The 13,167-nt window shown below is 36.3% G+C and overlaps 2 protein-coding genes across 3 annotated transcripts in view; one reads left to right on the top strand and one right to left on the bottom strand.

The window, feature by feature from the left end:
* lmbrd1 (LMBR1 domain containing 1) overlaps positions 1–13,167 on the top strand; it is a 109,138-nt gene that overhangs the window by 58,202 nt on the left and 37,769 nt on the right. For both annotated transcript variants that reach the window (XM_051916335.1, XM_051916334.1), the window contains 2 exons: positions 9,795–9,859; positions 10,211–10,313. In XM_051916335.1, the coding sequence (XP_051772295.1) occupies positions 9,795–9,859; positions 10,211–10,313 (168 nt within the window). The remainder of the gene's footprint in view (positions 1–9,794; positions 9,860–10,210; positions 10,314–13,167) is intronic.
* adgrb3 (adhesion G protein-coupled receptor B3) overlaps positions 11,500–13,167 on the bottom strand; it is a 271,133-nt gene continuing 269,465 nt past the window's right edge. Inside the window, exon 30 of the mRNA XM_051916332.1 lies at positions 11,500–11,532. Coding sequence (XP_051772292.1) covers positions 11,515–11,532 — 18 coding nt within the window. The 3' untranslated portion in view covers positions 11,500–11,514. The remainder of the gene's footprint in view (positions 11,533–13,167) is intronic.

Genomic DNA, 13,167 nt, shown 5'->3' with positions numbered 1-13,167 from the left:
ACATTTTTGTTCAAACAGTAAATACTTCAAATGATAAACAGCTGTCTTCCCACACACTGACATATCCAGAGGTGACATTTCTTTCTGATGGAGTAAGAGTGGGATCCGTAAGAGATTCTAACGAGTCAAATACGTTCAGCTCTTTGTGAACTGTAATCCTCACCCTGTTGCACCACATTTATCTCAAATCATTCAAATGGGTTGCATTTTCTCAAAAGTGTTCAAAGTCATGAAATCAAAATTGACCCCGTTTTCTTCCATAATGCATGTTTCTGGTTTTCATCAGAATGTTTTTCTGCATCTGAAACAACTTTTCTTTCCTTTTGATGTCAGTGTGGAGAAAATAGATTTAAAATTAAATCTTGCAAGTTTGGTAATGCAGTTGATTTAATGAAGGTTACTGCAATAAATGTAAATAATGATACATTTAGATTCTGCCTGCAAACGCTCATTCAGGTCTGTTTGAATTTTTTGTTTCACTTCTAAATACACTTCATCAAAGTAAAATGGGTTACTGTTCCATGTTCACTTCTAAAGATTCTCATTGATTTTGCAATTAAAATCACTCTGAAGTTTTCATACTGTTTATAATCATAAAACTTTTAGAGCAGTTGCATAAAGTGTATTTTACATGGAATAGGTTTATACAAGTGTTGACTTAAATATAATGTATAACCAGGGCTTGACATTACTTTTTTTTCTCACCAGCCACTGTGGCTAGTGGTTTTCCAAAGTTACTAGCCACTCAGCATTTTCACTGGCCACAATTTTGCTGTTGAGAAATTACATTTTATATGATTAAAGTTGACTTTGGCATACTTAAATTACTTGATTTTGAGTCATTTTACTTGATTTAGAAGAATTAAAACCCTTTCAAACTTTCAAATGCAGATTGACCACCCAAATCAAGACTACATTGTATATCAGCTGGTATGTACAGGTGCGGGCAATATAAGCATAATATGAGAAATTTTATTTAGTTATTTTTGTTAGGCTATATAAAAAGAACAAAGAAGCAAATTACAAATACTAAATTTAAAAAATATTTTTTTTTTTTCAGATACATAGGTTTATTTAACATGTATACATTTATTTAACATCTTTTGTTGTTTGATTAACATTAATGACAGACAAGTATTTAATTGGGCTGCTGAATGCATGGACATAATATACTGACACACATTCAGTTTTTACCCACCTGTTTACGTCCACTTAAGCCATAACCGACTGTATTCACGCGAGATACTCCACACGATGGGCATTTTGACATCTGTGTGCGTGTGTTTGACTATTCAGGCGCAAAGAGAACTGATCGCACGCAAGAGAGAGCGCTTGTGTCATTCAGCGCGATTCCGCCTATCCTGCCTTCACTAACAGCAAGTTAATCGATAAAGAATTGTGATTGAATTGTAATTTTGTGATACGACGAGCTTGGCTACCTTTGATTAGGCTGTAGTCTGAAATTGTATTCAACCCGCCAAAGTGGTTAGTGGGAGTGGCTGTCTTACCTACCACAGCTGAAATCTACCCGCATTTGGCGGGTTGGCGGGTGTTAATGTCAAGCCCTGTGTATAACATTTACATCTATATTCTCTTTTTTCCCTTTTGATATATATTTTTTTTTTTTTTCAAGCATTTTTGTCAACTTGTCCCTAATTAATTGTTCAGTTATTGTCACTATCTATCTTGGGTCTATCAAGTCTAGTCTATGAAGGGGGAGGTGTGAAGGAAATTAATTTTCATGGTGACTTTGATGTAACACGTACATTATGACTTCATTTGAATGCCAACACACATTCCCAAGAGAATCAAGAAATCTTTTGGTTTTTATCACCTTGGCACAGATTCACCAAAGTGAACAACTACTTTGCTAGATGCATTATTTCACCTTATTTCTCTGTTTTTGTCCAGCTAATGAAGCCAAATTTTGTAGATTGAATATATAATATTTATATCAATGCATTTGGCAGCTCTTTTTTAAATATGTGTGCTCACTGGGAATCAAACATATGACCTTGGTGTTGTTAAACCATGTGGTAGATGATGTTCAAAGGGGACATATTGTGAAAATCTGACTTTTTTCGTGTTTAAGTGCTATAATCGGGTCCTCTGTGCATCTACCAACCCAGAAAACATGAAAAAGGACAATCCAGTAACTTTGTTTTGGCAAGCCTTTCTCTGTAAGCATGTGAAAAAACGAGCTGCTCAGATTTCGCTCCCCTAGTGACGTAGAAAGGGGATCTTATTATAATAATACCGCCCCTTAATCTGCACGTTTCCACCAACGGTGCCGTCATTTTGTTTTCGCAAGCGAAAACGTTGTACCAGTTCTAAGGCCATGGCAAAAGTTCGAGCAGAGCATGCTAACTGTTCTGTCGTTGGCTGCACAGACGAGCACAGAATACTATTTAGAGTCTCATTAGCTTGAATAGCCTGCAAGCTCGATTGCTAAAAAAAAGGAGCGTTTCTGTCCGAGCAATATTTTGGAAAAAAATATTAGACCATTTGCAGCATTTGATAGCAATCATAAATGTTAGCCTAGTGTGTATGGCTCTGTTTGGCAAACAGTTACACACTATGTATAGCGGGCGTCCATACGGGTTTTGCACAAGAGATTAACATGACGGCACATGCTAGTCGTTGAGTTGAATCAACTCCACAGCAACTACATAAATTTATCCACTAACCATTCAGAAACATCCAGTTTACTTCTAAAAGTTGTAACTTCTTCCTGAGTCTCTCCATCAGTGTCCGACTCTGGTTTGAACAATGTAAGGCTGAACACCGTTACTGACAATCGTCATTTTGGCTGCATGAGATTCTCCAGCTTTGTTATTGTTGAGCAACTGAAGCACGAGCTGTTAAAGCTCTGCCCTCTTCTGGAAAGGGGGCAGGGAGCAGCAGCTCATTTGCATTTAAAGGGACATATACAAAACAGCATGTTTTTGCTCACACCCAAATCGGGGCAAATTTGACAAGCTATAATAAATGATCTGTGGGGTATTTTGAGCTGAAACTTCACAGACACATTCTGGGGACACCAGAGACTTATAGTATATTACATCTTGCAAAAAGGGTTATAATAGGTCCCCTTTAAAGAATATCCTGTCTGTTCTTTTCAATATAATAACGTAAAAGAGGACTGTGGCTATCAAGCTTCAAAATAACAAAATATGGGTGAGTAAATGATGACAGAATTTTCATTTTAGGTGAATTGTTCTTTTTAATATACATTTGGTGATGCACAAAATAGCTGTTTATCACAAACCTCTCTGTAGTACTCCTGCATTCCTCTAGTCAACCTTTAAAATGTTTGTCATCTTCCATTCATTTGCTGGTTTTCACATTCATTGCATCGTTTCTTCTCCCAGCATACTCTGCTCCAGAGGGGTTCCTCATTTCCGTCTTTAGCGGCCCACTAGCAGCAGACATGAGCATGGCATGCCAATGATAGACTCCAGACTCTATTTATACCTAAACTAGGCTTGAGATTCTCTAATTTTCCCACAAGAGCTTCAGGGGAAACGCATACTGAGAGGAATCTGTCTGCCAAACGGCTCTCTCCGTCAGTCACTGCGCCTTGTTTACGCCATCATGTAGTTCTGTGAGCGCTGCGCTAGTTTTAGCTTAGCATTTGTTGCTTACAGCCTTTGATTTACAGTGCAAATTTAGTGATTTAGTGGTTTTCAGAGCATTCAGATATGTTTAAGATAAGCATCTCCACTTCATATCCTCCAAGGGCCTTTTTCACTTTGCGCTTCCTGCAGCGAAGTCTCACATGAACTTGTAGTTGTCGTTAACACAAAATGTGTACTGATATTCAACACATTTCTCGTCGCAGTACGCCTTCCTGCGAGAGCCAATGACATCGCGTAATGGAGTCGCGCGACTGTAGAAAGTGAGGCCCAGTGGGTAGTTTGTTAACTGGAGCATGGGTGGTCCGATGGGGCAATTTGAGACGTGCGAGTCCCTGCTGATGATTTTAGATAAATTCAGCTGTCAGCACAGACTAATAGATCGCACACACGCGTGCACATACACGAACACATGAACGCACACTTCTATTACCCTCTAATGTGGACCTGGCAGATGTGATTGATTCTGTTAAGAGAGCAGGTTAATTGACCTAAATTCTGTATCAGATTGATTGATTAACTTTGATTGATTTTAATTATTGTGTTTACCGTTTCATCTTCAGCGGAAATTGGTTTGGAAAATTGAAAGTGGTGTATTGGAGGTGCTTAGGTGTTTTAATGAGCCCAGAGAAGATGAAACACAACACTTACCATGCAAATTGCATGTATTTCCTCCCTTTGCGGGCACACTGAATCTATATTGCATACTTTACATATAGTCGTCATGGCGGTTCGCTTGTAACCATAGAGCTGTAGTAGATATACACGCAGTTTCACACATGTCAAGAGGTTTGCACATTAGAACCCAGCAGGCCCCGGTATGACGGCAGTGGCAGGTGGTCGCGAGCTCAATTATAAAATGAAATAAACCTGTTTATGAAGCCTGAGCGAGTGTGATACCTACAGAGGATTTCATTATCATTTAAAGGATATTAAAAAAATCTCTCCCGTAATGCACTGATAAAGCAGCCCTTGGCAAAGCTCAGAGCAAGGACGATTATGAATTGGGCCAATGTGACCAGGGGCATTTGACTGCCAGGGGTCTCGAGCGGTTCACTATGGCCCAACATGCAGAAACAAGCCATTGCAGAACAGAGCTTCAGTGTGCGCACAGTGTAAAATAAACAAAGAAATGAGAAACGTTAACAATTTCTGAACCTTTTTAGTACAAATAAGCATCCTGAACACTTTATAGCTGCTCTTTATAGATGTTCCTTTACATATTTAATGTGTATAATTCGCATATTGCAGTGGTCGGCAATTAAGTTTGGCATCGGGCCAAAAAAACGTTTCGCCACTAGATGGTGGGCCAGAACATAGTCAAAGTATAATTTAAGAAATTAATTGAAAAATGCAACTAGAATTTCCTGTGACAGACTGTTACACGGTCTTTTGTAACTGGTAGTGAGCTGTTGCTCTGTGTTAAATCCTGTAGTAGGACAGTCATTAACAAAAAGCCACATTTGTGTGGCGGTGTCCGGGTTTTACAATGGATACATTAATAAAGCAGAGTAGTGACAAGTAACCTGGCAAGTATCTTCATTCACCAACTTGCAACATAGACTGCCTTGCTAAAACACATATGTGGGAGATGTGGAATGGATAAAAATAACTTGAATAAGCCCATTAATGGCATGTTTGTGTCATGCTCTTAACGAACTATGTTTTATTTCCTCTTTCCATATTGTGAATAATAAATGTGTAACATTTTAATTTGCTTTGTTACACAATGGCCTAAATTATTGTAATAATTATTTGACGTAGCCTACTTTTACACTCAGAATTATTCCTTGGCATCCTCACACACTAAACTGCATTCTTTTCTTTTTTTTTTTTATTGTTTGCGTGTTGGAGGTATGCTATTACATCGTGTGCAGAGTGATGTTAACATTTAAGATAGCTGGTGAGAGAAAATGGCACTATCAAAGAGTCTAAAGAGGAAAGTTGAAAGCAAAAATAGGGCATACAAAGAAGAATGGAAAGACAACTATGTGTTCATCCTACCTGTTTTGTGAATGCAAAGCCGATGTGTCTTATCTGCAACGAAGTTGTCGCTGTTTTCAAAGAATATAACACCGACACCGGACGCGAGCGGCACAACGCGACGCTACAAAAGATAATAGAACTCATTATAATGATATTGTCTACAATGGATGTGACGCGGCGCGACGCGACACAACACATTCCTGACGGTAAACGGATTCCCCGTTCTATTTCTGACGTAGTCCAAGTGATTTTGCTCGGTTGGTTTGTTGCATTTAGTCTAGACAGCTTGTAGCTGTTGCGGCGCGGCGCATCTGGTGTAGACACGGTAATAATATTAGACGGCACCACGAGATGAAGATCAATTTCAGAACCAGCTGCTATCTGCTTGTTAAGTCGTGACGTAAGGAACGCCGTTTCTGGGTCCAAGCCTTGACTCGTTTCACTTGAGAATGGCATCTCCACGGCCGTTTATGAGCGCTATTTATTCATATTAAACATTTAACATTTTAAAGTTAAACATTTAAAATACTTACAGTCTACACAACAGTCTCCGTGCTCACAGCCTCACAGACATTAATATTTTAACGATTTATAAAAGATGAATCACTGTCTGGCCATCTGGGATTTTGGTATGGAGATAAAGGTTATGATTATAATTTTTTGGAAGTATTACACCACATCGTGTGTGTATATTAGCAACATTTGTTGTTTTCTTGTGGTATATGATAGAGCGTTTGGTCCCGGAAGCGCTGCCACGTGACGTCAGACTTAACCGAATTAAAACAATCTGGCTGCGGGCGCGGGCCAGGTATTATTGCTGGCGGGCCGCCTATTGCCGACCACTGGCATATTGCATCTTTATTTCTCATATTTTTGATATTCTGTTTTTTTTGGACATGGAATCTGAGTAGATGCTTGTGGAAACGTCTTTGATAGTCCACCAGACCTCTCTCAGGGGAATAAGAAAATTTCAAACATGTTGACATGTAACCTTATGTAGGTACCGTCCTAAAGGGACTTGAAACAGGCACACATGACTTAAGGTAACTGTGTTTATGGTGTGTATTGAAGTCTGTGGTATTGTCGTTTAGCTGAAGGCATGCTGAATAATGAATTGCTTGATGCTGTAACTTTTGTTGTTATTAATGTACTCTTTTCTGTAAAGTTAAAGCTCTGGCTGTCACGGTTATTACAGCTATAACTGCGAGCGTTTATTATTGGTATTACAGCAACAGCTTGAGACATAAATTCCTAATATACTCTTAGAATAGCTCCAGCTGTGTTTTTAACCACAAAGCGTATTTCTAGCATCACTAATAACTCGCAGTCATTCGTTTGAATTAGTTATAGATTATGTCTCGGAGGCAGATTCACGCTCATTTACAAATCTATGTTCTCGGTACAGTTCACAATCTGTCATATTGTTCTTGAGGGAAATGTGTGTCCAATGCGAATGTCACTTGCTTTAGTGGTTATTCGTAAGTAATCAAAGTCGGTATTAGCATTTTTTTGGTCTAAACATTGCTAGTTATGTAATTATAACATAAAATTATGTTAATGTAAATGTGAAAAATCCATGTTGCACTCATTGTTTCTGTATTATTATGCAGGAATTGCTTTTAAAATTTGAGATAGATCGATAGATAGATAGATAGATAGATAGATAGATAGATAGATAGATAGATAGATAGATAGATGGATGTGTGTATCAATAAATAGGTAGATGGATGGGTAGACAGACAGATAGACAGACAGTTTTTTTTTTTTTGCCACCTCTCTTACTTTGTTTTGTGAAAATCTGGAATGATTACTGCACACGTCAGGGTTTTGTTTACTCCCTCAAGTCAAGCAGACGTGAGCTCCGGGAGGCCAGTCAAAGGCAGCCGTTCAGTCTGGCATATTGGTTTTGTTTTGCTTTGTGGGTTGTGAGTATTTGTGTCTCCGTCTTTGTTCATTTACTCTATCCTCTGCAGTTCAGTCTGTTCTTTATTTAGAGAGCTTGTGACCATGTTGTCTATATTACTCTTGGCGACTGTGTCAGGCTGAGGTGGGCCGCACCATATGGCCATGTGTAAAAAGTGACACAACCTCTGGGTTAGACATGATGGACCAATTGAGAGATTCAGTCCTCTGCATAAACATTTGGTTCTGAAGTGTATATTTGTGTATACCTTCTAGTGTGTTTGTAAATCAGTGCAGTGCAGACAGTACATTTCAGTAAACTGCTTCAAAAGAATCAATTTACTGGTTGTCATAATAGGGGACCTATTATGCCCCTTTTTACAAGATGTAAAATAAGTCTCTGATGTCCCCAGAGTGTGTATGTGAAGTTTTAGCTCAAAATACCCCACAGATAATTTTTTATAGCATGTTAAAATTGCCATATTTGGGGGGTGCGTGAAAACATGCCATTTTTGTGTGTCTCTTTAAATGCAAATGAGCTGCTGCTCCCGGCCCCCTTTTAAGAAGAGGGCGGAGCTTCAAGAGCTTACTCAATAACAAAACAGGACAATCTCATGCACTGAAAATGTCAGAAACTGTCAGTAGCGATGTTCAGCCTTATATGTTCGAACCGGAGTCGGACAATGATGCCTACAGAGCCGGAGAATATATGCTGCATGGAGACAGAACATGTATAGTTTAGTTTAATTACGGTTATAACTTTGTTGTCATCTTGCACGATTAATCTTTAAAAGATCGCGTTCTCGATTTCATCACCCACATTATCTAATTCCTAAATGACAACGATTCGCCCGTGTATATTAAACCTTTGACAAAAATAAAATCGTGACATTCAAATCTGCGTTCGCGCTGCCGTTGATCTGAAGAGAGTTGTCATGTGTAGATATAAACAGCTTCACAATCTTTTCAAACGCACAGTATAATTATTTCTGTGTGACAAATATTCCAATTATAACAGAAATATACAAAAGTTTATTATTCAGTTAGAAACGCTGATGTTACTGATCAAAATATAATAAATTACCTTCTGAAAGTAACTGGACTTCAAATAACAACTGTATCGATTGCATTGTTACGCCACTAGGTGGCAACAAATTTACTGTTAAAAAAGTGTCTATCAGTGAATCATTCTTTCAGAAACAAGTCTTTATGAATCCAACTTACAAAAATATTCTTTTTCACCTGTCTGGATCTTACATGTGTGTTCAAGCATCTTATCTAATTTGTGGTAACACTTTACAATAAGGTTCATTTATGAACTAACCATGAGTGATACATTTGTTAATGTATTTGTTAATCTTTGTTAATGTTAGTTAATAAAAATACAGCTGTTCATAGTTTGTTCATGTTACTTCACAGTGCATTAACTAATGTTAACAAATACAACTCTTGATTTTAATAATGTATTAGTAAATGCTGAAATTAACATTAACAAAGATTAATAAATGCTATAGAAATGCAGCTCATTATTAGTTCAAGTTAATGTAGGCCTAGTTAACTGATGTTATCTAATGAACCTTATTGTAAAGTGTTAGCGAATATGAGATTAGCAGTCTGTTAAATTCATTTTACAAGAATAATAAACACAAAAAGGACTGTCTGAGTTGAGTATTGTGCATTTTTTCCCTTACTACTATTTTTTTATTAGTTGTTTAATTATTTTAATGGAACCGGAATCGTTAGGCGGAACCGGAGCCGGAACCGGAAAATTTCTTACGATTCCCAACCCTAGTCGGGGCCTGAGCAGCATGCCGTCATACTACTCAGAAAATGAAAACGGCTTGTTCTAAGACACAGCTTATGATTTAATGGGTGGATTTTTATCATTATATGGTGGTTGTGTATGCACACACTGCCAACACACATTTATGTTCAAACACCATGTAAAAGTGAAAGGCAAAGTTCACTCTAAAATTAAATTCTGTCATTATTTGCTTTTTTTCTGCTCTTTTCCCATTCATTATAATTGCATAGAAACAAGCAACCAGTACATTCTTTATTATTCTGAGTGGAAGAAAAAAGCTCATAAAGGATTGGATTTTTGATTTTTTGTTTTTTTTTTTTTTTCTGTAAAAATTCACGTTGTCACATCTTGCGATTTTGGGATATTCCACTTATATTTTTTAAGGATCATTGTTAAAGTAAAGTTACTAAACTTTTAAATTACCTTGTCTAACACTGTTGTAACTTTGTCTCTTTTTGTCTTGTCAGATCTTGCTCGGGGTCTTCTTCATCCTGGTGGCCCTTTTGTTCTTTGTGACCTTGTTTATTTCCAAGTAAGTTCCATCAACCTGCACGAAATGTCACTCTGATTGCAGACTCTACTCCTGTCTTTCTTACATACACACATTCACGTTACCAGCAAATGACTCACTCGATTGAAAAGCACAGGAAGAATGGCGTCTCCTTAGAGCACAGTGCAATTTAGGGACACGTTGATTCAGTGCTGGAGTAACCATAAATCTGTTGTTATTGTACACACACACATTCATCAACACCTGCAGCGCTCTAAATTAGCTCACACGTACAATAATTTACCATCATTCTATAGCAGACCATGGAGAACTGTGGTTAATGATGTTTTTAATTCAGTCTCTTATGTGATGATGTTGTTTGTCTTGTTGCAGTCTGGATAAAGCTTTACATTCAGCTGGTATCAGCACTGGATTTATCATCTTTGGGACCAACTTAACCAACCCTCTTAATGAGCTACTGCTGGCGCTGCAACCGGTGAGCAGCATTCTCTCTTTTGTCTCAGAATCACATTTGTGTCCTCAAGTACCAGTGGCAGTTGTGTGCAACCATAGTAGTGTAATGATTTGGGAGGAGAAGGTGCCAGAAATGGAATGCATTGTTCGCTTTGGTTTTACTACGACACTTAGTAGCAGCCGTGGATGTGTCGCAAGAGATGTGAAGAATGCAATCTGCTTACCGTAAGCAGTTTCTGCTGAAACCAGCAGCAGTGAGAAATGGATGATTCTCTAATTGGCAAGTGCACACTGTCAGTCAAAAGTTTGGACACACCTACTCATTCCTTATTATTACTATTTCTTCATTTTTGAATGGTGTGAAAGCTATCAAAACTATAAAATAACACAAATGTGAAAGTATAAAATTATGTAGTGACCATTAAATGTAAAAAAACAAAAAAAAAAAAAAAAAACTTCATGGGGACAACCCAAATACTGTTTTTTATTTATTTATTTATTTATTTTATTTTTTATTTTTTATTTAAAGCAGTATTGAAGAGCTAATTTTTCTAACAAAGATTTACAGCAAAATGTTTGAATTTTAAATGTAGTTTTCTAAAGAAATTTCTACACAGCGGTTCAAGAGTTTGGGGTCGGTAATATTTTTTAAAATGTTTTTGTACTGAAGTTGAGAAGTCTCTTATGCAGTGTTGAGGAAAGTTACTTTTAAAAGTAATGCGTTACAATATTGCGTTACTCCCTAAAAAAGTAACTAATTGCATTATTTAGTTACTTTTTATGTAAAGTAGTGCATTACTTTACTTTTGCATTACGTTTTCTCACCTGGGCTGGGCTTGCTTGTTGTTGTTTTTTTTAATAACAAAAAACAAAACGAAAAAAGTTATATATTTGGCAAATATAAAGCCCCTTTAACACCAAAAGTGAAATGAATAAGCCTCCGGCTGAAGGAAATGCAAACTCACGCCTCTACAGTAGACGGTGCAGCTCAAACAAACCTTTCAGCTGTGCTGCCATTCTTAATTGCAAAAGAATAGGACGCAGGAGAAGAAAGTTTAACACTTACGACAGCAATAAAAACAAAAAAATAAAATAAAACACAAACGTGATGTTTAATAATAATAAAGGTCAATAGCAAAGGCATTGGTTAATAAAGTGAGATTAAAGGATTAGTTCACTTTCAAATGAAAATTAGCCCAAGCTTTATTCACCCTCAAGCCATCCTAGGTGTGCATGACTTTCTTCTTTCTGATGAACACAATCAGAGATATATTAATACATTTCCTAACGCATCCGAGCTTTATAATGGCAGTGAGTGATACCACATCCATTCATCATAAACGTACTCCACACGGCTCCGCAGGGGTTAATAAAGTCCTTCTGATGCGAAGCAATGCATTTGTGTAAAAACAAAATATCCATATTTAACAAGTTATGAAGTAAAATATCTAGCTTCTGGGAGGCGGTCTGATGAAAGCTAGATATTTTACTTCATAACTTGTTAAATATGGATATTATTAACAGTATTATTGTGAAATATTATTACAATTTAAAATATCTGTTTTCTATTTTAATATATTATAAAATGTAATTTATTCCTGTGATCAAAGCTGAATTCTCAGCATCATTACTCCAGTCTTCAGTGTCACATGATCCTTCAGAAATCATTCTAATATGCTGATTTGGTGCTCAAGAAACATTTCTTATTATTATCAACATTAAAAACAGTTGTGCTGCTCGTTTTTGTGGAAACCGTGATGCATTTTTATTTCAAAAGTTCAAAGTTCAAAAGAAAAGCTTTCATTTGAAATAGAAATTTTTGTAACATTATAAATGTCTTTATTGTCACTTGTGATCAATTTAATTTCTCCTCGCTGAATAAAAGTATTAATTTCTTTAAAAAAATGTGTGTACGGTAGTGCATGTCAGCACTATTTATATTTGTTTGCAAAACTCATTTCAAGTATATAAGCAAAATGTGTCAGATCAGAAGGTTTTTAGCATCATGAGAAACATAAATTCAGTCAAATGTGTCCAAACATTTTTTTGCAGGGAGTGTACTTGAAATAACTTCCTCTAATTGGGCCGTATTGCTATAGCTGTAGACCTCAAAGAATATTGAGCATTTATTATAATATATCAACAATAAATATAATACATATGTTAGGCCTTAAATGATTATAGAAATTTTTGGAGTACTATAAATGTGAAATTGACTGCCTTCTAACAGTGTTACTCAGTTTGTATCAATAAAATATTGAAATACTGATAAAACAGTAATTATTAATAAATAAATACATATGCTGATTTATTAATAAATGCTAAATGTTTTAACAAGTTAAATAATAATTTAACAAGTTAAGCATTAATTAAAAATAATACTTTGTTTTTATAATAAAAATAATATTATTAAATATTATATAATATTAAAGTAAATAAAAATAATTATTTTTCATTACAAACCCAAATCCAATGTGAACTATTGGGCAAGGGTTGGGTAGCAGAATATTGAGTATGTATTAATTAGTATTGATTAGATTTGAGTGTAATATGGATTTGAATGGGCAGTGAAGTACCAAAGCAGTTTTTTTCCCCGCTCAATTTATTTTTTTAGTGTTGTGAGACAGGTTACAATCAAGACTATATCCCCAAGTTTTTGGATATGTATTTCACTGGCTCAGACTAAACATTTACCTTGATCAGGTTTAAAAACATTTCAAAACTGTATGTCTTATATTCATAATTCTTGACGGTTGTGGTTTCATCTAGTTAGCTCCTCGAAGCAGAAACCAAGAAATATGATGCCACTGAACCACAATACCACAATCTGCAAGTACAACAGTGTACAAATCCCAAAAAGAAATATAAGACCCTGA

This window comes from Ctenopharyngodon idella, chromosome 13, assembly GCF_019924925.1.
Source record: "Ctenopharyngodon idella isolate HZGC_01 chromosome 13, HZGC01, whole genome shotgun sequence".
Lineage (NCBI taxonomy): Eukaryota > Metazoa > Chordata > Actinopteri > Cypriniformes > Xenocyprididae > Ctenopharyngodon > Ctenopharyngodon idella.
This window is presented reverse-complemented; position numbering and strand designations above follow the sequence as displayed.